At 43.7% G+C, this 24,556-nt stretch overlaps 1 protein-coding gene across 2 annotated transcripts in view; it reads left to right on the top strand.

Annotated features, from left to right (window-relative positions):
* PFKFB1 (6-phosphofructo-2-kinase/fructose-2,6-biphosphatase 1) overlaps positions 1 to 23,675 on the top strand; it is a 60,026-nt gene extending 36,351 nt beyond the window's left edge. The window contains exons 3-14 of one of the 2 annotated variants that reach the window (XM_072956518.1): positions 1,131 to 1,224; positions 2,035 to 2,101; positions 3,015 to 3,089; positions 3,531 to 3,587; positions 5,496 to 5,617; positions 9,334 to 9,541; positions 12,225 to 12,371; positions 15,830 to 15,934; positions 19,118 to 19,247; positions 21,885 to 21,947; positions 23,005 to 23,069; positions 23,408 to 23,675. In XM_072956518.1, the coding sequence (XP_072812619.1) occupies positions 1,131 to 1,224; positions 2,035 to 2,101; positions 3,015 to 3,089; positions 3,531 to 3,587; positions 5,496 to 5,617; positions 9,334 to 9,541; positions 12,225 to 12,371; positions 15,830 to 15,934; positions 19,118 to 19,247; positions 21,885 to 21,947; positions 23,005 to 23,069; positions 23,408 to 23,467 (1,193 nt within the window). In that variant the 3' untranslated portion in view covers positions 23,468 to 23,675. Of the gene's footprint in view, positions 1 to 1,130; positions 1,225 to 2,034; positions 2,102 to 3,014; positions 3,090 to 3,530; positions 3,588 to 5,495; positions 5,618 to 9,333; positions 9,542 to 12,224; positions 12,372 to 15,829; positions 15,935 to 19,117; positions 19,248 to 21,884; positions 21,948 to 23,004; positions 23,222 to 23,407 lie in introns of those variants that run through there. The other variant, XM_072956517.1, reaches the window with a different exon arrangement.
* Positions 23,676 to 24,556: the final 881 nt, after the last annotated feature.

The following is a 24,556-nucleotide window of genomic DNA, read 5'->3' as shown; positions in this document are numbered from 1 at the left end:
TGTAGTCACCAAGGGTTCCCTTGGCCTGCAGGTTTAAATCCAAGCTCCTTAGCCTGTCATTCAGGGCCCTCCACGATTGGCCTCTGCCGGTCTTACAGGCCTTGGTCACAGTGGATGACTCACCATTCCCCAAACATCTTCTGCCTTCTGCCAATGCCATACCTTTGCTCAAGCTGTTCCTCTACATGGAATGTCTTTGTTCCCCACTCCCATACCCCATGCCTGCCTATAAAAGGCTTGCCTTCCTAAAAAGACTGGTACAAATGCTGCTTTCTCCAAGAAACCATCTGAGATCACCCCAAGTTTAATTTGTCTTTCCTTCCCCCTTATTCTTGCATGCCCATGTCAAAGCACTTAAAAAACTGGGTAGGAATTCTGTGTTTACTGGTTTACTCTCTGTCCTACCTGCTGGATTGTGAGTTCCTTGAGGCCCCATCATGCAGATCTGGTTCATCTCTTAGACCCAGAACTCATGTCCTGATCCATAGAGTAGGCATCAGAAAGTATTTATTGGATGAATGAATGAAATATTATATCACCTCTTTGTCTGTTATCCCGTTTTCTTCCTTCCCTTTCTTCTCTGATTTTTCACCATAATGAATGAGAAAGTATGGCCTAAAGAGGGCAATAAGTCTAGATTCTCTGTCCTGATATAGAAAAGTGTAATAAAAGTAGACTAGGATTCAGGAAGTCCAGTCTAGTTATATTACCAGCTGACTTATTGTTTGATCCTTGGTGATTGATTTTACTCCCTGGATCTTAGTCTATTTTTCCAATAGAGTAGGACATTAAAAATGTTTGAATTTATGATAAAATATAATAGTGGAAAGATCACCAGCTTTGTAATCAAACAGACCTGTGGTTGAATCCCAGCTCTCCATTTACTAACTGTGAGAATTACTTCCTTTTTCTGAACTTTGATTTCCTCATTCTAAAAATGGGAATGGTGATTCCTACTTTGCAGGGTTGTTGTGAGGAATAAATGAGCTGTTGTCATAATTTGAAGCTTTATAAGCACATTACATAGGTACAAATTATATCTTCTTTTACCTCTGAAATTCCTCTCAGCAAGACTTTTTATTTGCCGCTGGGACCTTCCCAACCTCTTCACCAGGGATCCCTGGTTTCAGTGTTTAATTTAGGCCAGTATCGTCGAGAGGCAGTGAGCTACAAGAACTACGAATTCTTTCTCCCAGACAACATGGAGGCCCTACTTATCAGGAAGTGAGTACCTAACATTTTAAGGACCTGCATTGCTCCCTGACTGAGGGAGGCCTTTGTTCAGATGAGGGGGAAGTAGGGCAGAATAGCTTGGGATAGCGAGGAAGCCCTCTAGACTCTCAAAGGATGGTTGAAACAGCTCCTCTACCACCCTAACCAAAGCCTATTTCTGGTCATATCCATCTTCTTCTTAAGATTTTTTAACAGTTTTTCTGTTTCTGACGGGAGAGAGTGGAAATTTAGCCTAGCATATGAAACAGCAGTCTCAATAGCTTGGCCTACTTCAGTCCCATCCATTCAATCTGAAGGTCTCTCTCCTCTACAAGACCCTTAGCACTTCAAGAACAGAGCCTGGGTCTCATTTATTGATCCACATCCTCATAATAGGAGGTAGAAAAGAGTAATCACTAAACATATTTTTGCATAAAGCATTAATATATTGCCATCGTCATACCTGTGCTTGCCTTGTTATATATATAGGAATGCCTTCTATATCATAGACCATACATATAGACCAGGATCTACTTGGATTCAAGAAGCAGAGCCTTTAATAGCATGACTCTGTCATTAGTCAACTTTTTCTGGGTGTTACTTTATACTTGCCCCTAAGATGTGCACACAAAGCCACTACAACCGTGTGACTCTGTGTTTGTCATAATGTCTAGAACATGGGACACCCTTTGTAGATGTTTAGTAGATGAGTTATTTAATGTAGGACATCTGAGAGATAGTGTAAAAGATAATGCAGGAAAACAGAGAGGAACCCATCTTGGGTATAGGGGCTGTCTCTGTTTCTTTCTTCATCTTTTTCAGGCAGTGTGCCCTGGCAGCCCTGAAAGATGTCCATGACTATTTCAGTCGTGAGGAAGGTCAAGTTGCGGTAAAGAAATTTGGATTTTTGCTTGCATTTCTGCTGGGATGGATAAAAACTAATATGTATTGTTTACTACATTCTATACATTATTCTAAGAACTTTGCACATATTAATTTAATTCCACCCTCCCTTATGCGATAGGTATTCTTATTATACACCATTTTATAGCCCCTTCTATATTCTTTATAGAATAATGCTGCACAGAAAGATTAAATATTTAAATAATTAAATATTTTCCCAAAGTAGCAGGCTAGAGCTGGAATCCAGGTTTTATAGCTCCAGAATCTACACTCTTTAACAACTATACTCTACCACTCCACACCCAAGAATTCAGCAGGAGTACACTAGAATTTAGGAGTGCAATACAAACATTTTTGAGTTCTAGAGATGTACCTAAACATCTAGTCAGTTTAATCTCATAGACCTTTGGTATAGAATTTGCAAACTGTAAAAGAGGAAGAAATCCCCAAATATGCATGTAGTCCCATATAAGGTGCTGATGATAGGAGTCATTTCTTGTTCTTGAAGAGCTCCAAAGTGATAGGGAAGGAAGAAATTTCACCTAGGAGTTGAGAAAATAAGTTCCAACTTTGCTCTCTCAGCAACTCTCAGTGATTTTAGTTAAGGCAAATCCTTCCTCTAAGCCTCAGATGCTTTACCTGTAAAATGGCCCTAATAAAACCCCACAGTTTTGCTCTTATCTTATTATGCCTACAGAGTCTGCTACATTTCTGACAGAGAGCAAAGGCTCAATGAGTGCTTGAGAAATTGATATAAGCCAATTCCAAATCCTTCCTATCCTTCAAAACCCTGTTCAAGGTCTGTCCTCTCCTGGAAGCCCTTCACTTATCACAGGAATGGTCAAAGAGTCTTATCAGAACCAGATTCAGAGTAAACCAATCTTAACATGTGCTTCTAGGTTTTTGATGCCACCAACACTACCAGAGAACGACGATCACTGATTCTGCAATTTGCTAAAGAACACGGTTACAAGGTACAGTAATTCTCCAACTATCTAGAGCCTACTTATCTGTCACAAATCTCAAAGAAAACCAAACCAGGGAATATAGAGATGCCAAATGAGCTACCATAGGCTCAGCATTTTAACTTGGTTGTAGGGCTTTCAAGGGCACAGTTAAAAGCAACAAGGCAGAACAGAACAGGAAAGAAGGGGTACCACATTAGGCAATGGAAGACGATTGCTGAAAAGCTGACACTGTGGGGATGGGGATGAGGAAGGTGGAGAGAGAAGCACTACAATTTAGGGCTAAACTGCCTCATAAAACTCAGAATCCTGAAAGCACCAATGTATGAAATTATGTTGTCAGAGATACCTGTAAAGGTAACTCAGAGCCATTAAGAAGGGGTCAAGCTATGTTTGGCTCCTACCAAATGTAATTCCCTGCTGGAAATCTCTTCTGTTTCTCTCTTATAGGTCTTTTTTATTGAGTCCATTTGCAATGACCCTGGCATAATTGCAGAAAACATCAGGGTAAGGAGTACCAGTCACCCATCCTTCTTACTTTGTCTCAGACTCAGATCATGCCTAAAAATACCTCTGTGAGGTTAAAGGAGGTATTCTACCCCAAGCTTCTCCTCTCACTTTCTATAGGAAGGATTCCTTGACCATCCTGGCATGCAATGATCCTATGAAATTCCTCTCAGTGTTGGAGAGAGGAAACTAAGATTACAAGAGGAGAAGTGAATTGTCAAGGGTTCATAGAGCCAGGGAGAGTTAGAACTGGGACTGGACCTCAAGCTTGGCTGTCTGCTTTAAAAGTTTTTTCTGCCCCACAACTCATATCAGAGCTATCCTTGCTCTTAGATTCTAGGCGTGTGGTCTAGATTTAGATCACTCATCACATTTTATTGTTCCCTATTTCATCAAATTACTGTAGCTCAGTGACAGAGGAGACCTTAAAAGTCAACTCCTTCAACACTCCATCAGAAACTTGAAATCTTAGCTAAATGTTTGTCTAAATTTTCTCTTCATACCTCCAGTGACAAAAAGCTTGTTGCCTTCATTAAATGGAGTTCAATCAAGCTAAATCTGCCTCCCTGTAATTTCCACTCATTGGTCCTCTTTTTGCTTATTGAGGCATAGAATCTGTTTAAATCCTTTCCTTTTCACCCACCCATCTATCCATCTATTTATTGATTCACTATATATGGAATCTATACACCTGGGCTGGGCCATTCTGGGTATCAGAGACATAGAAATAGATAGAGGAGAGTCCTATTCTTGATCTCACAGTCTAATGAGAGAGACTGACAACTTTATAAACATAACTCTGTGAGATCAGTGCTGAGATGAAGGATCAAAGGAGGTAATGGGAGCACAGTGTTGAGGACCTAGCCTTGCATGGGAAGAGTATTGTTGTACTGGGGAAAGCTTTTCAGTGCAGGTAATAGCTGACCTCTGTCTTGAGGAATGCATAGGAATATGGCAGGTGAAGAATGGCAAATGAGGATATACTAAGTATGGCATCTACAGAGAACTAGAAAGCTTAGGTTGGCTAAAGCAAGTGTGTGAAGGAATAGAGGAGCAATGGAAGATGAGGATGAAGAAATCATTTGGCGCCCAATCATGTTAAGCCATAAGTTACCAGCTAAGATGTTTATTTCACACTTCATCCTAAAAGATATGAGGAAATGGTGAAGAATTTTAAGCAGGGGAATTCCATGGTCAGATGTGCATGTTAGAAATATCTTTCTGGCAGCTAGTATGGAAAAGTAGCTAGACTGTAGCTAGAGTAACAAAGCCATAAGGAACATCCAGACAAGAGAGAATGGGGGCCAGTTGAGGAGATTTTAGAAAATAAAGTGGAGAGTATTTGATGCCTGCTAAAAAGTGGGAGATGATAGAAAGAGACACATCTAGGATGATTCCCAGATTCATCTTAGGCTCAGGTGACTTGAGGGGATGATAGTGCTATTCACTGAGATGAGTAATGTGGATGGAAAATGTAGGGATAAAGGGATTAGGAGATGCCAGCCCTTCAGAAATCTAAAGACAACATGCCATGTTATCCCAGTAAGCACTCATTACATATAAGCCATTATGACCCCCGGCCAAAATCTCTTGTCCCTCTTCTTCAACCATTTCTCACACCACAATTTCCAGTCCACTTATAAATGTTTCTCTCAAACAGTGTGTGCTCTAGAACTGAATATAATGTAATGGACCTTGTTTGACCACACAGAGATAATGAATGAGGAATCACACAGTCCAGATTCTCTTCAACTGACTGATTTTGTAAACCTGGGCAAGACTGTTTCTCCAACTCTCAATTTCCTCACCTTTATTATGAGGGATATGGTACTCAGTGATCTCTAAGGGCTCTTCCTAAGGGCACTGTTGGAGTCTCTGTCTCCCATGGTTCCTCTGTCCTTCTTCCAGCAAGTAAAACTTAGCAGCCCTGATTACGTAGACTGTGACCGGGAAAAGGTTCTAGAAGACTTTCTAAAGAGAATCGAGTGCTATGAGGTTAACTACCAACCCTTGGATGATGAACTGGACAGGTAAGAACCCAGAACCCCAAAGTGCAGATCTAGATCCTTATTTTGATGTCCTGTAGGACCTGGAGAAAGGCTCTCCCTCTCCGAGCCTCAAATTTATTTCTAACCTCAAGGAGCTGAACTTGATGATCTGTCTTCCAGGATCCTCACAGCTCTTATTATCCATGAGGTGGTGATTCCTGGATATATAAGGTGTTCACAAGAGGATTGAAGTGGTTTTTTCCTGAGCAATATGGACAGATTAGGACCCTGATCTCAGCAAAAGAAATGCCTCTCTTCTGTGGTTATTGCTATTATTTTCTGAAAAGTATTCTTCACATACAGGTGGTACTTCAGTTTCCAAACGTGTTCACCCTTTTTGTTTTATTGAATCCCCTTGGCACCCCTGTTAAGAAGGCTGAAATAGGTCTTATGATCACATATTTTCAAGAAGAGGAAATTGAGTCTTAGAGAGCTGAAACTACTTGCTCAGGCTCCCACTACAAGTCAGGGGTAGAGCTAGGATTCTAACCACATATTCTGTCTCCTAGTCATGCCTCTTTTCTCATTGCCTATGTACCTCTTTAATCAATAAGTATAAGGAGGTGTAAATAGGGAAAGAGAGGTAGATTATATCCTCAGGTATTTTCCATAGTGCTTTGGCATATGGGAAGACACATGAAAAATATGAAACTTTCATTCATAATACCAGCTAAAGATTGGAGAGGTATTAGCTAGTGGTACAGGGAAGATGTGAGTTTTATACATAGGATGTTCCTAGAACCTTACTTTCTTTCAAAATGGGTTGTGATAAGAAGAGATCCTGGTCACTTAGACCCTGTGAGCCCCAAGCAAGAAGTGTAAGGAGGCTTCAAATTGTCATTACCACCCTAAGAAGTTTAAAGAGCATCTTTTCAGCTTGTTCCAACTGAAGTCCTCAAAGGTGAGCATTGTTACTGCCTCACTCCTTAGATGGGGAAACTGACCCAGAGCAGGGCTAGGGCTTACCTGAGGCCACACAATGAGTCAGTAGCAGAATATATGCACAAATTCTTATCTTCAAACTTCCAGCATGGTTGTCCTCTTCCTACATCCCTATATCATAAAAAGTATCACATGAGGCATACACACTCAGTGCAAGGGGCAGGATCTTATGTACAATTGTGAATATCGTTCACCATGCCAGGACAACTAGGTCAAGTATACACTTTCTTTTCTCGCCAAGGCATGTGCACTAAAGTGGGAGAAAGTTTTTCAAATTTCCACAAAGGCATTGTATAAACTAGCAACACATAGTGAAAGAAGTTTGAAGGAGGAGCGCTGAAGTGAAAGAACAGCATTGAGAAAGCCCCTAACCTTTGGCCTAGACTCCTGCAGGTGCTCAGTTAGTGTCTGAGGAATCAGTTTGGGCCTGAAGACAACAGATTCTGAAAATTGGCTTTATTTAATCATTTTTTTCATCAATAGGTATTTACAGTACTATCCCTAAGCTATGCCCTAGGAACCCAAAGAGGGAAGGGCTGTCTCTGCTGTGATAGAATACCCACTCGACTGAGGAAGATGATAAGTATGTAGTTGATCAGAATTGTGGGACGGTAAACCAAGTGGGGTGGAGAAACGCAGAAGAGGGGACCCAGCCGAACTTGGAAGAAGAGGTCTAGAAGAGCATGTTTATCCAGTAGGTAGACTAGACATGTGTTTAGGGTACCAACAAGGTAGAATCTACCAAAAATAAGAAAACAATCTTGAAAGCTTTAAATATTTTGTATTTCAAAAACAGCATCAAGGTAGTCAAAATGGAAAAAAAATAAACCCAGAACTCAGTAGAACCTCCTCATATTTTAATATAGTTTATATTTTTTTATTTTAAATTATACACGATGGGGTAGGTATTAGCTACTATAATACTTTTGATGCAAAGCACCTCTAAATGACTTAGCATGATCCTAGGCCCCAAAAAACTTGCTAGAGAAAGTGAATGTACTGGCTCTTGAAAGATGGTTACAAAAGAGCTCAACTTTGGAAATAAGGCAAAGAGAACAGTACACTGTAATGGCCTAGTTAAATATGAATAAAAGTATAGGAGTGCAGAGAATATTCCATAAAAAGCATCAATGCTAGAATGAAATAGAGGAGTTATGAGCATGGGCATAGGGCAGGCAAGTGAGGCCAAGTGGGATGCCAATGTACGAAGTCACCTAGAATGTCAAACTAAGCTGAGGAATTTAGAAGTTCTAGAGCCACTCAGGACTTAGTGCTAGAAACAGACAATAACAAGTCTACATCGCATATTTTCTGCATAGGCTCTGAGAGACATAGATGAGATATTTGGAGGCAAATCACTTCCTCTCTCTGTGTTTCAGTGTCCTCACCTATAAAAAAAGAGATAATAATCTTTGCTTCCTAGGATGGTTATGAAGATTCATGTACTTTGAAGTCCCCAATCCCTGCCAGATGCACAAAAAATGCTCAGCAAATGCAAGTGGCCCATGGAAGTCATTGGACATGTATAACAAGGCTGGGCATGATGAGCATGGTGCAAATAGAAAGACTTTCTCTAGGAAAGTCAGGGAACAGGCTTTCTGAAACCAAACCATGAGCCACTGCCTTATCTGCTTTGGGTTAGTGCATCTATTTCCATTCACTTGGTTTTGTTACTACGTACCTAGAGTTGTTGGTGTGTCATTCTATTGCCCCAGCCTCTCCCACCTCTTCCCAGAGATCACTCTGAACTCCCTATAATCGAACAGCTAAAGGATTAATGCATGGCACAGAAGGGGCCCCAGGAGTCTTGCTCCATGGTTCTAGTCTTCTCTGATTAGTCAATGTCCCCCATACTCAACTCCTCTGCAGTCAGTTGTTGAATAGTTTATCACTCAATGTATACTTATTAGTTGTTGAAAGAGCACAGAATTGAGGGAATAAAAAAAGGCCTTAAAACAAGGGCCACAAATTCCCCACTGATATGGACCACTTCTGTATCCCTATGTCCTAGTACTTGCCAAATCTTAGAGTAAGTGACTATTTGTGGAATGAGTGTTGAGCATTGAGCATGTGTTTCCAAGTATATGTTCCTAACAGATCTAAGAGCTCCCAAAGGGAAGACTCTGAGACCCTACCCCAAGCATGATGCTTAGAACAAAGGAGAGTGTGTTTGTTGATTGCATGGCAGATAGGGAGATAACCCAACTCATTCTCCTTTCTGAGTGAGAGAGACATACACACAGACACAATCTTATAGCTGCCTGTAAAATGTCAAGTACAATATATCATAGCAGAGGTTCAAAGAATAGAGGGACAGAGCCTAGCTTAAGATTTGAAATAGTAAGGGACTGGATAAATCAGGAGCTGCCAGTGAGATATTGGAGGCAGTCAAAGACACAGAGGATTACTGCTTCTCTCTGAGGATGTCAGCAGTGTGAACCAAAGAGGAGAAAATCCCAGATACCTGGAGTGTGATGAGTGAAGGTAAAAAGACAGTGACTCAAACTAAGCCTGAGGAAAGGACACAAATGGAGATGGTAGCAGGCAGTGAGTTCCTGAGTGTGACCAAGAATCAAGTCTCTAGAATAGTTACTGAGGACAAGGCAAGGCATGGCATCTTGTTAGAGGAAAGGTAGGTGAGGGCTGGGTTGTGAAGGAGGCTTGAAGGCAGGGTGTGTGGTTGGGGCTTTCTCTTGGGATCAGTCTCTCCACTGTCAACCCCTGAGCTGCCCTTGCTCCTGCTTGGGCTGGCCCAGCCACCTGTCCTACATCAAGATCTTCGACGTGGGCACACGCTACATGGTGAACAGAGTGCAGGACCACATCCAGAGCCGCACAGTCTACTATCTCATGAACATCCACGTCACACCCCGCTCCATCTACCTATGCCGGCATGGTGAGAGTGAACTCAACCTCAAAGGCCGCATCGGAGGTGACTCTGGCCTCTCAGCTCGGGGCAAGCAGGTAGGGAAGGCCCTGTGCACCCACAGGCATTGGCTGAGCTGGTCCAGGTGGGCCGTAGGTGGGTGGGGTGGCCATTGTCCGGGTCCTAAGGTTGGGGAGACACAATGAGAGGGTAAAAGCAGGTTCTGGTCACTCCTGCTCTTTCACACCATCAGCCACTCAGTCTTGACCCATCCTTGAATGGCTCCCATGTGCCGACAGCATCTGCAATTCTGAGAGCCTGGTCCTGACACTCAGGCCTTCCCAGATCTGACTGCCCCTCCAGCCCCACTGCGATGAGCACCCTCGCCCCTGCCTGACTGGTCCCCTCATCTTTTCACAACTCTGTGCCATAACTTGCACAGTTTCCCCCCACCGAGGCTGCCCTCTGTCCCCTCTGTCAGCTGGTGACCATCACTGGCACAGAGAGCTGCCCTGAAGTGCCCCACCCTTGAATCCATCTTCTCCTCCTTACTCAGGGCTGATGCTTCACTCCCAAACCCCTGCAGCAGGTCATCACAGGGTCAGCACTTGTCCCCCATCACTTACCACTTCTTTCCTGCCCTCCCTCCCCCACCCCTTTCAGGGCCCATCTCCTCCTCCACGGTCTGGTCCAGGAAGCCCTCCTCTGACCCCTGCTGCCCTCCCAGGCAGGTCACCATGCCCTGGGCTCCATCTCTCCCAGTTCTGGCCCATGTCTGACCCTCACAGTGTGAGTCTCTTCTTTCCAGCCGAGAATAGTGACTTGCACATTATGGGTGCTGGCTAAATAGACACGTTTTCCCCAGTGTTTGGCCCTGTGCCTGGGCCTGTTAGCACAGGTATCGGTCTTGCTGGGAGGATGGCTTGGGGTGGGACAAGTGGGAAATGAAGTGCAGTGGGGAGGGAGGGCTCTCTTTTATTGGACACCTCTGCACAGTCATGGCCCCATCTGCTTCGACGTTTGTGACCTTGCTTAATCTTCACGACAGCTCTGTGGGGTGGGCCTTACCATCACCGATTTATGGAAGAGGAAGCTGAGGCCCAGACAGGAACAGAGGGGCCCCAGGTCACATGTTTAGTAAACAGAGCCAGGACTGAAAGCCAGACCTTCCTGCTTGCCCCTCAGCCTCCCCCACAGCAGAGGTGGCAGCATCCCAGGCATCGCACCAGAAGGCCCGGTCCTCCTGGCTCCCTTTCTGTTACCCTCAGACTGACAGTCTCCCCTCAAGGTGGACCCTGACCTCTGATTCTTGCTTCTCTCACTCCTCAGAGCAGAGTCAGAGGCCACTAGAGGAGCCACCCTAGCCCGTGGCAACACCTGCAGCCAGAGGTCTCTTGGTCAGGGCTGGTTCATGTAACTGCACACGCCTGGCTCCAACCTTCACGCTCATGGGCACTGTGCACCATGCATGGTTTACAAAGCACTTTCCCTCCAGCTGTCACCCAGTGAAGCACAGTAGCTCTCACCTACTGTATGCCAGGGAGTTCTCCTCGTCCATGTTCTAATGTGACACTCACAGGGACCAGGCTGGGCGAGTTAACTCTGCTCGCCTGTTACAGGCAGGAGATATGAGGCCAGAGAGGGCCAGGAACATGTCCTGGGACACACAGGGACCCTGTAAGGGATCTGGGGCCATCTAACGCCCATCACCTGTCTCCCAGTCAAGGGTTCCTTCCACCAGAGCACACTGACTGCTGACTCACAATCCATAATTAGAGTGTGTGGACACAATGCCTATATTTGTACATAAAGATGTGTGTCTGTATCTGTGCATTTGTGCAGATGTTCCTCACACACCATCTATGATTAATGTCTATACACAGAAGAGGGAATCACTTGCTCATCTGGGCTCCCACAGCCCTTAGTGGTGCCTCTTGGTGCTGTCACGATTTTCCTCACTGGACTGGCCGTGTCTTGAGAACAGGACACCTTGGTACTCAGCACATGGCCACACACACTCAGTAAATATTTGAATTGCCTTAGAACCTGAGTCCCAGGACCCCTGCTTAAGCAATGAGAATTCACATGGTCAAAAAAATACCCCCCAAATCCCACCCATTACACTTCTGGACCACACTCAGAGTACCCAGAACCCTAGGATTTCCTGCCTTTGTGGCCCAGAATCTGCTTCCAGTGCCTACGTGAGTCTGTCCCACAGTCTGTTCACCAGAGAGAAGGCCATGTCACGGATGTGTTTACCCCTAGGCAAAGAGAGTGGCCAAAGGGGTCACTGTTTGTGGATCATAGGTATGGTGGAGATGTAGTGTGGATAGAACTTGATCCTATGACTGAATTATCCATGAACATGTACTCAAGGCACCTAGGAATGCAGGATAGAACAGAAATGAGAAAAGAAGGAAGGTGGAATATGAGTGGAATACCTCTATTTGTACTCTTGTCCCAGGCTCCACAAATGTTAGAGGTGGACTATTTCAATGAATGAATAATTGAGTAGAGATTCAGTGAGCAAGCATCAATGAGCATACACACATATGCACACATACACACATAAATACACATATTCTTTTCTATTCCCTTGATCCTTAGTCACATAGGCAAGAGCATTACTTTTTATAAAATGGAAACATTTAAATTCTGCTCTTGCTTGTTCATCATCATTCCACCATTTGTGGCAGATCGAGCATCTTCTCATGGCCACTCTGTCTTCCTTCATCTCTCTCTTTCTCCTCTCCTCATCTCCTCTGCACCCTCACTCTTCAGTATGCCTATGCCCTGGCCAACTTTATTCAGTCCCAGGGCATCAGTTCCCTGAAGGTGTGGACAAGCCACATGAAGAGGACTATCCAGACAGCAGAAGCCCTGGGCGTCCCCTATGAGCAGTGGAAGGCCCTGAATGAGATTGATGCGGTGAGATGGAGTTGGATTTCCTGGTGGGTGGTGAGCCTTGACTCTGGGATTATCTCCTGGATTTGACTCTTCTCAGGCTCATATGGGGAACCTAATTAATTTGACAAACATTTCTTGTGCTACACACTTCTTTGTCTTGGGGATCCAGTGAAAGCCAGAACAAACAAGGTCTCTACTCTCATGGAGCCTGAAGGCAGATAGTAGATAAAGCGTTGCATCTCATGTGACAAAAGTTTGTGACAGGGAAAGTATAAGGGACTACAGAATCTCAGAAGGTGAGGGTGCTCCTGACAAGATTTGGTGGTGGGATATTCAGAAGAGAAGCTTTCCAGAGGAAGCTAGGGATGAGACAAGAAGCAGGCAAAATGGGCTGGGAGTGAGGGAATCAATTTAATTCTGAGGGTAGGGAACAGCTCATGTGAAGGCCCAGAGGTAAGAAGAGAACATGGTGTGTTCAAGGAACTGAGCAAGGACTAGCAGAGAGTCTAGGACAGTGATTGTGAAGTCTGGAGAGAAGGGAGATGAGGCTGGAAGAGAGGGCAGCTTATAGAGCTTTATAGTCCATGTTGAGGGATTTCAATGCTACATGAAAAAGGAGAAGCCATTGATGTGGTCTAAGTCAAGGAGGAGTGGCCTGAATATAATTCACATTTTATTTAAAAAGATCACTCTTGTCATGTGTGATGACTATGTCGGAAGAAGATCAGAATGAGAATGTATACCAGTATGGAGATGGCTTCATTAGTGTAGGAAAGATGGACCAAATGGATATCAGAGATGGAATAAAGAAGAAAAACTGGGGAATATTTTATCTGACCCTTGTGACATGGCAGTCTCTCTTCACAGTCAGGGTTTTCCATTAGCTCTTTGAGAATGTGTTTCCTCTCCAATGTCTCACCTGCACTGTAGGTACACTGACATCAGGTACCAGCACAGAGGTTATGATTGTTAGAGACTAAGGTAAAAGCTTCACCATGGATGTAGATAACTTGTATGCAGGTAGGCTAGCTTGCTTGCCTTCTAGATAAATACAGGGAAGTATGTGTGTGTGTACATAATACTTAACTATAGATGTATAGAGATACACATATTTAGAAAAGAAATATACAGCATTGTGCATATCACACATATTTGCTATAAAATACACGTGGACAAATACATAAACTCTTCATAATAAGAATTCAGTTAATATTTGTTTCTGGCCCACGTATGGTGTAAACATTTTTTGGATACCTACTCAATTTCAGGCTCTGGAGTGTTGCTGCAGACAGATTAGCTCTTGTCTTCACTGAGTTTTCAGGCTAAACAGGGTAGATACAGGAATAAACAGAGGAATACAAAACAGCAGGTGTGATATAAACTCTGATAGGCTAGACTGTGGGAGCACAGATATTGGGGCAAGGCATCTGACTCAGTCAGAATCTGCCTGGAGGATGTCATGCCTAGCTGAAGCCTGAGGGTTGAGTAACAGTGAGCCAGGTATAGATCAGGAATTATATGTCGTGCAGAGAAAGCAGCACAAGCAAAGAAGGTATTATGTGTGAGTGCATAGAACTACTAATGTTGCAGCAGTGGAGGTGGAGAGGGAAGGAAAAGGAATAAATTTGAGAGAAACTTAAGAGGCAGAATTTTAGGAATTAGCTATGAGAGGGTGGGTAAAGGAGAAGGAGAATTTAAAATGATGTCTTAAGTTTCTGGTTTATTTTTTATGATCAATAATATATTAATAATTATATATATTAATCTAAATAGATTATATATTTACATAGAATATAATCTAAATAATATTAATCAATAGAATAATATATTCCATTGAATGAGTCTTTAAAAGGTACCTTGTGCATTCTGTACTAGTGTCTTTTACATATGTTATATCTAATATTCAAAGCACTTTTGTGTGGTAGTTATAATTATCCTCATTTTGTAGATAAGGAAGATAAAATTCAGTGAGGTTAGGCAATTTGCCTTAAGTCAATAGTGAATTAGTGACCACGTCCACAGGCAACAAGTTCCTGGCATTCCTCAGAAAGTTGAAGCCAATCTGCAAAGATCTTGTGTATCTACAGGGTGCACTTTCTCCCACGGGCAATGTCAGTTGAAGTTTGAAACTGCCTATCTGCTTGTAGGTTCGGGCAAGGGTGAACCTAAACCCTAACAGAAGCCCGGCAGATGGATCAAAAGACAACAACCAGCACCTATTGCCCTTCTGCAGGAAGGTCTAATTGGAATCCACACAACCAGAAGGAAACTATAAATCTAACATGACTTCACACCTCCACCAGCAGCCACTTCACTTCCAGGGATTTCTCAGTGGGAACTCATTCTCTGAGCCTGTGATTCCTTTTTTGGGTGAGGAGAGTGTATCTCTCCAAGGCCCACTCTGAGACCATTAGGAATTTCTTGCCTTCTGAGAGGTCTGTGGATATCTGTTTCTTTATTTACCAGAGGTCCTAGAGCAGAGGTGTGAGCAGGAGGGATGGGAAATGTTGTAACACAGGAAAGCACTGCTGTGGATGTGCATACACACTTGCACTTGCATTCACAATCACAGACACTGACCACAAGTATGTTTACACTCACAGATATACACTTCACAGACACACAGACCCACTAGTCAAGCACAGATTCCCTCTCAGACACATCTACCAATCATATCCACACCATTCATGCCCACACATAAACACTTACAAGCAGACACACCTAGAGATACATATGGACACACTCACCATAGACACACATGCAGTTTTTGTATATACATCATATAGACAGAGAGAGGAATACCATGGGCGTGTAAACAGTACAGTCACAATACCACAAATTCACACAGACCTTAGGTACACAGGTACACATATACACCAGAGACGTAATCAGGGACATACACACTCACAGATCCACATGGCACAGACACACTGAAACCCACATGGAGAGACAGACCACAGAGACTCCCACACAGGCACATTCTCAGTTATCAAACACCCTGTATACACACAGAGAGACACATTCACGCACAAACATATTACATATGCTGTGACAAATATGCAAACACAGAGAACAGGACCTTAAACATACCACAAGTATACATCATAACTATGTTGCACACACACAGGTAAACACAGTCACAAATCTTAAGCTCACAGATTGATGAAAACACATACTTACATGTACAGTGTACACCTATAAACCTATTGGGACAATCATAGAGAAACACCATAGATATCCACCATACACTAAGCCTGAACACAACTGTATGCATGCACTTAGTCTTACATCTACACAGCTATATACCTTGTGCACACACACACACGTATGCTCAGACAACAAGCACAAACCTAGGGCTGTGTTCACAGAAACCCAGGTGTTTGTGTGCTAATGTTCTGCAATCATTGCCTCAGAACTATGGTGAAGGCTGTGGAGATTTCAACTTATGAATAGTTTTGTTCCTTAATAATTTTTTTCAGGGCGTCTGTGAGGAGATGACCTATGAAGAAATCCAAGAACACTACCCTGAAGAATTTGCACTACGAGACCAAGATAAATATCGCTACCGTTATCCCAAGGGTGAGGTAAGGTTTGGAGGGGTGGCCTTACTCCTGGGACTCCTCCCCAGTATCTCCATTCCAACTGCCAGGATTCCATAGTTTCCTAGACAGCTTTAGAAACAGGGTAAAGCATATTTTCTAGCAGCTTCTATCCCACAAGGCACATAATTATCTGGCCCTTGGCTATCTAATATTCTTGGCTATAGGCAACAGATTTATCTTTTTTAAAAGATACATATTTGCCTGCTTATTTACTCTCTTCTTTCAGGGGATTTCACTTTATCCTAGACTTTGTCTTTGGTATCTTTGCACTAAAGGCACTTGAATTAGTTCAACATACTCTAATTTCCTTATCTTTTATTGCCAAGTTGCCTAAAGCTCCAGCATCTCTGGACAGTAGGTTGGAGTCCCAACGGACAATGGCTAATGGTTTAACCAACTTCTTTGCCACCACATGAACCAAACCATCAGTTCCTATTCCCATATGAAGTGAATCCTCATTGCTTTCATCCCAGCCTCCATTTAGCCAGTTCCACATATTAGATTATTTTTTAAAGTACTCCATTTCTGATACAAATTCCTGGGAACAATTATCAGAAAAGCAGGATATAAGAGAAGAGAAAACCATAGATATCCTGTGTTACAAAGCACTTTCACATTTGTATTTTCATCCTCAGAATTGATGTTATAAAGTCAGTCTGAGTTTGCCCTCATTTTCCTTTATATATTTTGAGGTCATGTTATTAAAGGCATACAAATTTAAAGCGATTATTTCTCCTTAGTGAATTGTATATTTTGTTATTACACAGTGAGCAAACTTCTTTTCCCCTAGTAATGCTTTTTGCCTAGAAGTGTATTTTATATGATATTAAGATAGCTATATAAGATATCTTCTGGTCAGTATTTGCCTAGTTTATCATTGCTCATTTACTTTCAACTTCTCTGTGTATTTTTGTTTTGTCTCTTGTAAACAGTGTATAGTTGGCTTTTGTTGGTTTTAATACAAACTGAAAATATATGTCTTTCCAATGGTAAGTTTGGTACACTTACTTTTTTTGTAGTTACCTATTTATTTGAACTTATTTCTGTTCTCTTATTTTGAGCTTTCTAATTGAGTTTATTTTTTCTCTTTTCCTCCCTTCCTTAGAATTGATAGAGTTTTGACATCTATGTTTGAATTATACAATCTCTTTCCATTCTTTTAGGGTTACTCTTCACATTCTAATATGCATGATTAACAAAATCTAAAAATCAGTATCTCCCCTCCTCCTAAAACAATGTAAAAATTTATAACTCTGGTCACTCCCTCTCCTAACTTACATGTTAATTGTTGTTTTGTATTTTACTTCAATCTTGTGTCTTAATTCCCAAATGAATTATTATTGTTATTAGCAAACATTATTATATACAGTCAGTGTTTATTTAGATTTAACTACATAGTTGCCAATTCATTTGATTATTCTTTCTCTTTGTATCTCAAGTTTTCCTCCTGGGTTCAATGTCTATCTTCCTTTATAAATTTCTTTGGGAGGATCTGTTGGTAGTAGACTCACTTTTTTTAATCTAAAAATGTCTTGGGGAGGAATAGTCCTCAATTCTAGATGATACTTTGGCTAGGTATAAAACTCTGGGATGACAACTTTCTCTCAGCACTTTGAAGATATTATTCCCACTTTCTTCTAGATTCTAATGTGGCTAAGAATTCTCCTGTAAGTCAATTGCTATTTTTTTTCTCTCTGGCTGAGTTTAGGGTCTTTGTATCTCTATTGATTTTAAGTTCCACTCTTATATGTCTATATATTAATTTCTTTTCTTTTATCTTGCTTGGGATTAATTGGATTTCCTGAATCTGAGGATTGGGACTCTTCATCAATCTTAGAAAACTCCGAGACATTATATCTTCAGCTATTTCTCTCTTATATTCCATTCTCTCCCTCTAGAAATACAATTATATGTGTGTTAGTCCTGTCTCTATCCTTTTTGTCTCCCATCTTCTTATTTTTTATCTCTTTTTAATATCTGAATTCTGAGTAATTTCTTAAGCTTTATCTTCCAAATCAGTGTTTCTTAAATTGTATCTAATCTGCTATTTACTCCATCGAGTTTTCCATTTTAATGAATATATCTTCTACTTCTAGAAATTCTATTTAATTCTTTTTCAAATCTACATCATATATTTAGTAGCATCTTATTCCTTCCTTACATTTTTAATTCAATCTTCTATTTATTTAAAAATCTCAGACATATTTATTTAAACTGTAGATCCTTTATCTTAAGTTCTTAAGTTTTTAGGGTTATCCCCTTAATGTTTATGCCTATTTTCACTCAGGATAGCTTATTTTCCTTGCATGTTATGTGAGCTTCAGTTTGACAAAAATTTATCTGTGAGAATCTCATGCAGCCTGATTTGAGGAGAATTTCCATTTGCTTCTTCCAGACAATCATGGGAGCCAATGACTTGCAATCACTTTTTATTAAACTCTCAGCTTGGCATTTTCTAAAACACATGGGTTGTATAATTCTGAACCACAAATCCATCTGAGAATAAGCCTATGGTTATACATTCTTACAAGAGGTTTTTCCTAATTTTTTCTACCAAGAGTCAAACAGAGACAGATATATTTTCTTATTGTTTCCCTTTGCCTATGGATACATATACTTTTTAGTTTATACTTTTACTGAGGATGTAGTCCTTTGAAGGTCTCAGATATATGTGAAAGTCTCAGCCCCAACTCCCTACCTTGTGCATATGTAAGGCCTTGCCTCCTGTTTCAACAAGGTTTTAAAAACTTAGGTCTCTTAGGTACTGTGATTGGCAAATGCCTCCAGGGGAGATGTAGCTTCTATATCCACCTATCTTTTTTCCCAAGCTTTTCTTCAGTTTGGAACCCTATATTCATAATATTGCCTTTATTTTCTTAAAAGGTCAGCAGTGTGAACATTTATTTTATCTAGCTTTTCTAGGGATTCTATAGTGGAAAGTATTATTATTGCTATTGCTATCTACTCCACTATATTGATTTTCCCCATTTAATAGATGAGAAATTAAGATTTTTAAGAAGGAAGTGAGTTGACTAAGGTCATACTGCTGAATCAACAATTGAACTGGCACCATAACCAAGTTTTCCTGATTCCTAGTCTAGAGTTCTTCTCTGGGCAAATGTGCCCCATCTCCCCTTCTTACCCAAATATTTCTTTCCCTTTCAGTCCTATGAGGATTTGGTCCAGCGTCTGGAGCCAGTTATAATGGAGCTAGAACGACAGGAAAATGTACTGGTGATCTGCCACCAAGCTGTCATGAGATGTCTTCTGGCCTACTTCCTGGACAAGAGCTCAGGTACCACTGTCCTCTGTTCCTAGTATGGGAGCTGCATGTGGTTTGAGACCCTGACACAAGCAACTATTGTTTATATCTTAATAGTTAAGAGCACAGTATCAAAAACAAGGGTGCCTGAGTTCAAGTTCTTGCTCTGTCACATAGTAGCATAGGCAAACTACTTTAACCTCTCTGTCCTCAGTTTCCTCATCTGTAAAATGGGGAGAAAAATGATGAAGTTTAAATAAATCAACATATGTAAAGAGCTTCATGACATATAGTATGGGCTATATAAGTGTTAGCTGCTATTATTAATACTGCTATTAATTTGAGTTAACATTTTCAAAGCCAACCTTAACAGTCTGCCTCAACCTAAAAAAGCTGAGCCAATATTTCTCTGAGGCATACTGTCGTCAAGTGGTAATGGGACCTTTTGTGGCCTCATGATTTTGATTATAGGTTTCTGTCTTTGAGTAAAAGAAGGTTTCTCCAAGATAGCTATGCTTTCATTTATTTTTTTAAATGATAATTTGTTTAAAAAATACCTAGACATTGTAATTTACAGAGTATCTACACACTGACTACAAATGCTGAATTGCAGACTAGGGCAGCTGGCCTGGCCAGGGACTACTATGTCACCTTCAGGCATGAGAGTCCATTTGTGACATGGATGCTTAAGTGTTGGCATCTCCAGGATACTGGAGTGAGAGAGTGTGAGAACAATGCAAAGTCATATTTGAAGCATACAACGTCCTGCAGACTTGGATCTTTTCTATGATGCTTTCAAACAAAGGGCACTTGTAATATGGAGTCATGTAGAACTGGAACCCAGGGAACTTCAGAACTTGACATTGGACAAGTCATTTCCTCTGCCTGGTCCTCAGTATTCAATGGAATAAGGTGACAACGGTTGGGGTGGGATCCTTGTGCTGCTAGATTTCTAATACCATCCACATCTCTACTGCTCAGTGCTGTCTTTGAGACTGTGAGGTGGGCCCTGTAACCCCAACTGTGCTGAAGAGGAAATGGAAACTCTAAGAGGTGAAGTGACTTGCCCAAGGTCATGGGGCTCAAAAGGACGGGGAAAGGCACCAATCTTAGGTGCATTCAAGAGGCCCCCCCACCTCAGACATATGTGGGGTGCATGGGGAACACATGCACCTCCCATTTGCACAGTGCTTTACCCAGTTACTACTTGCTTTCATACACAGGCCAAGCCAGCTTCTCACAGCTGTCCTGGGGGATGGATCAGGCAGGGCTGGGCACATGCTCTCACCTTTATTACTCAGGTGAGGAAATTGAGTCCCAGACTGATGATGTGACTAAAAACTCAGACCCAGAATCTCAGAGCTGGATCCAATCCTGTGCTGTGAGAGATGGGAACTCTGAGGGCCACAGAGAGAAAGGCAGAGCCAAGGTCACTTGTTCAGGTGGTGACTGCATTGGGTCAGCAACCTAAGGCAAATCACTTCCCTTCTTAGAATCTGTTTTGTCACATGTACAGTGAGGATCATTAACCCCTACAGAGTATCCATGAGGATGGAATGAGATAGTGCACCAAAAGCACTGGACCCAGGGCCTGGAGATGATAAAGACAAAGGCAAGGAGAAGAAGCAGGGTAGATGCCCAGGAGATTGCCAAACCAGATGTATCAGAAGGCTGGGTAGGCAGTGGCAGGCCTTCAAAGTCTAGGGTAAACCTCAGGGGCAGGGAAGCCACGAGTGGTGGGGTTCTGGCCCAATGAAGGGGCTGGGGAGCTGTTTGGGTTTCCTGGGTGGGCGGGAGGGTGGGTGTCTGCAGAGTGGTGCAGTGGAGGTGTCGCCCCCATGGCACGGTGAGCCCCTCAAAGGCAGTGGCCGCACACTACAGGGGGCACAGCACACATTAGGCCTCAAGGCCTTCTGGGTTTGAGTCCCAGCTTTGCCACCTGCTGGCAGTGGGACATAGGGCAAGTGTGTTCCCTCTCAGAGCCTCAGTGTCCTCATCCAAGGAATGGGCCTGATCACCTCTCCTATCGGGGCTGTCTGGTAAATGAAATCAAGGCCACGCTAGTAATTTCATGTCAATATTCAGGATAACTTTGTGCCTAATAGTCAATGACTGGATACAAGTGATTTGGTGAACGCTTCTCTATCAACAAGTGTGTGAGGAGTCAGAGGGCACAGGCCTGGGATGGGGAAGAAGCTATGGGAGCCGCCCAGGTACACGCACCTCTCAGCCAAGGCTCTGGTGCACAGTAGGGCCTCAGAAAGCATTTGCTGAGATAGGTTGAGAGCCTTTGCAGGGGGAAGCCTGTGGGAGGCCTGGGGCTGGGGGCAGGAGGGAGGCCTGTCTTGGTCTCCTGTTTGCCCTGTGAGGGAGGAGGGGGTAGGCCACCTCTGAGGTGACCAGGCTCTGCTTCTGGGGGACCCATAGTCTGTCCACTTTCCCCAACCCCCCCTTCCTTCCTTTCCCCCAGGCTTCCCATCTGTTCTCTTCCTCCCTGAGACCCTGCTCTCAGCACTGCCCCCTGCAGAGTAAGGGGGAGCAGGGCCCAGGCAAGAAGAGGACAACCACAGGGAAGAGGGGAGCAGGGAACAGTGCTGAAGCCTGGAAGCCTGGGGAGGTGGCGCGTCCCCAGAACCCTGTCTCTGAGGGTCAGTTTCTCCTCCTTTCCAGATGAGCTGCCGTATCTCAAGTGCCCGCTGCACACAGTGCTCAAACTGACACCTGTGGCTTATGGTGAGTGCCCCCAGCTTCATCTGGTGAACTCACATAGAGGCCATGAGCATGCCTCCAGTGCCTACTATTTGCACAGCAGAGTCCTGAGTGAGGTTCCCTGGGTGGGTAGTTGGATGTCTTGGCAGAGGCAGGACTGGTGGTAGCAAGGTGAGAATGGGAAAGGACTGAGGCCTCTAAATCTGAGGACTGGCCCCAGCTTTCTCTGTCTCTACCAGAGCACCAAGCTTATAGCATAAAGCTGGAGAGGAGAGGGTCCCAAAGAGGACCCAAGGAATAAATGTATGTTGGGGCCAGATTGAAGAAAGGATTTAAAGACCAGACTGGGCTGGTCTCTCCTGGGGGCATTAATCAGCTGTGGAATGTTCATGAGCAGGGAAGAGACAGACTCAAATCTCTTCTGGGGTGTGAACAGGGCAGACAGTGTACTGAAGTCTGGATTAGAGTGCAGTCCACAGGGATAGAGCCAAGGGGGCTTCTGCAGGCATTGAGCCTCCTCTGCCAGCTCCAGGCCCCAAGGATACCACCCTCCTCTTTCCTCAGTATCCCCAGAACTCCTTTGTGACCTTCCATACCTCTGGTGTTGCCATAAACCACGTAGTTCTCTAAATAAACTTTACCTGGGACTGACCACCCCGAGGCAGTGGCCCCAGGACTCTCCCACCACTTCAGCACCTAACACAGCTCTGAGGATCCACAAAGCTCCATGGTTGCTACATAGATTAGGTTTCTGTCTCATAGACAAGAGCTGGGGGTGGGCAGAGACCATCTCTTCTCATCTCTCTTTCCCACTGACAACTGAGGAACGGAGGCTCAGAGAACTCTGAGACTAACAGGGGCAGAGCTGGGTGGATGCCCCACTCCTGCCTCTCAGGCCTGCTGTCTTCCCCACACATCATGCAGCTGGCCTAAATTCCCCTTTCTACAGGGCAGAGTCACAATCTGCACACAGCATGGAGCTGGGGGTGTGGGTGGTGATGGGTGGGGGGCCGAGTGACACCTCAGGGAAGATGTGTGCTCACCTTGGTGGCTTGTGGCTGGATGAGTTGTTCTTTTTGAGGCTGCAATGTGGAGTCCATCTACCTGAATGTGGAGGCCGTAAACACACACCGGGAGAAACCTGAGGTAGGTGATGGACTCTGTGGCTTAAGCTGGCACCCAGTGAAAGCACCCTCTCCCACAGAAAGGCAGCCCCGGTCCCACAGAGCTTGGGTGTTTCACTCCAAAAGGTAGGATAACCCAGAAATGTGGGAACCGCAGCCCAAACCTGAGGCACCAGAGACGCAGGGCTGGAGCAACCCCTGTCAAAAAGGCCTCCAGCCGGGATTCCGCCAGGCTTGTGGGAGAAGAGGGTCAGGATCCAGGCCTGGCTGAAAAAGGGGAGCCTGGCCGTGAGAACAAGAGGCAAGGAGGGGCTGGCACTCCTGTCTCCTTCCTATTAACACTGGGTTCTCTCCTCTCAGAATGTGGACATCACCCGAGAACCTCAGGAAGCCCTGGACACTGTCCCTGCCCACTACTGAGCCCTTTCTAAGAGGTCAAACTGCCTCTCTCCTCACTGTCTTCCACCTTTGGGAGCTGCTATCATTGCTACTCTCTTATCCTGAGAACTATCTGGACTTGGCCTCACTGGAAGAGACCCGCTTCCAGTGAAGAAGCCCTCATCAGCTGCAAAACAGGTCTTGGTTTCTAGCTACAACCAAGGAGTTGTCCAGCTCAGAATGAAACTTTTTCTTTCTGAATTCCTATTCCCTGATCAATAAAGACTTCTCTTACTGCCTGCAAAAGGGGAGAAGAGGTCATTGTAAGGCTTCTCTGACAAGATCTTGTTAAGATGCTGACCCTGTGAAATGGCTCTGGTGCTGTGGGGCTGTGGAATGGGTGAGAGCTTCCTGGAGAGAAAGGCTTTGGGGCAGTACCTCCAAACGTGAGGGAGGAGATAGGTCCAGGTGAGTGCCTATGGCCTTGTTCCTTGGTGAGCAGCATGACTGAGGACAACATCTTCACCCCTACACTCAGAGAAGAATCTGCCTTTGGACCACATTGCTCCTCTCTTCCCCAACACTTGCTGCCATCCTGAGTGATTTCACTTGTCCAAATAAATGATCCAAACAATACCCTAGCCTCCCATTCCCCTGCCCCATCAACTTCAGTGACCATCTTCCCTTCATCCACTCCATGGACCTTGGTTGGCATAATCCAGACTTCGCTCTAGTCTGACTTCTTAAAGACAAGCATCCCACTACCTGACCACTGACCCTTAGTCCTTCCAACTTTCTGTGTCAACCACAGGATCCCTAGCAGCATGCCTCTCACACAGCAGGCATGTATGTAGTATTTCTTAAATAAACAATATTGGTTCTTCTACTGCATCGAGTGTGGAGTCCCCTGACTCCTCTATCATCTCCCAGCCCTCTTCTTCTCATTGTTCTTCCATCCCTGCCCAGCTTGGATCCTACATTTCATCTCTTCAGCTACTCTCCATGCAGCTACAATGGGCAGGTACTGGCAATCCAGTGGTGAAGAGACAGACTCATATACCTCCTGCCTTTATTCCTTTGTCCTTCAATTGCAACCACCAGCAAGACCCAAATTTTGTATAATCCGCATCA

This window comes from Vicugna pacos, chromosome X (genome assembly GCF_048564905.1).
Source record: "Vicugna pacos chromosome X, VicPac4, whole genome shotgun sequence".
NCBI classification, from domain to species: Eukaryota; Metazoa; Chordata; class Mammalia; order Artiodactyla; family Camelidae; genus Vicugna; species Vicugna pacos.
This window is presented reverse-complemented; position numbering and strand designations above follow the sequence as displayed.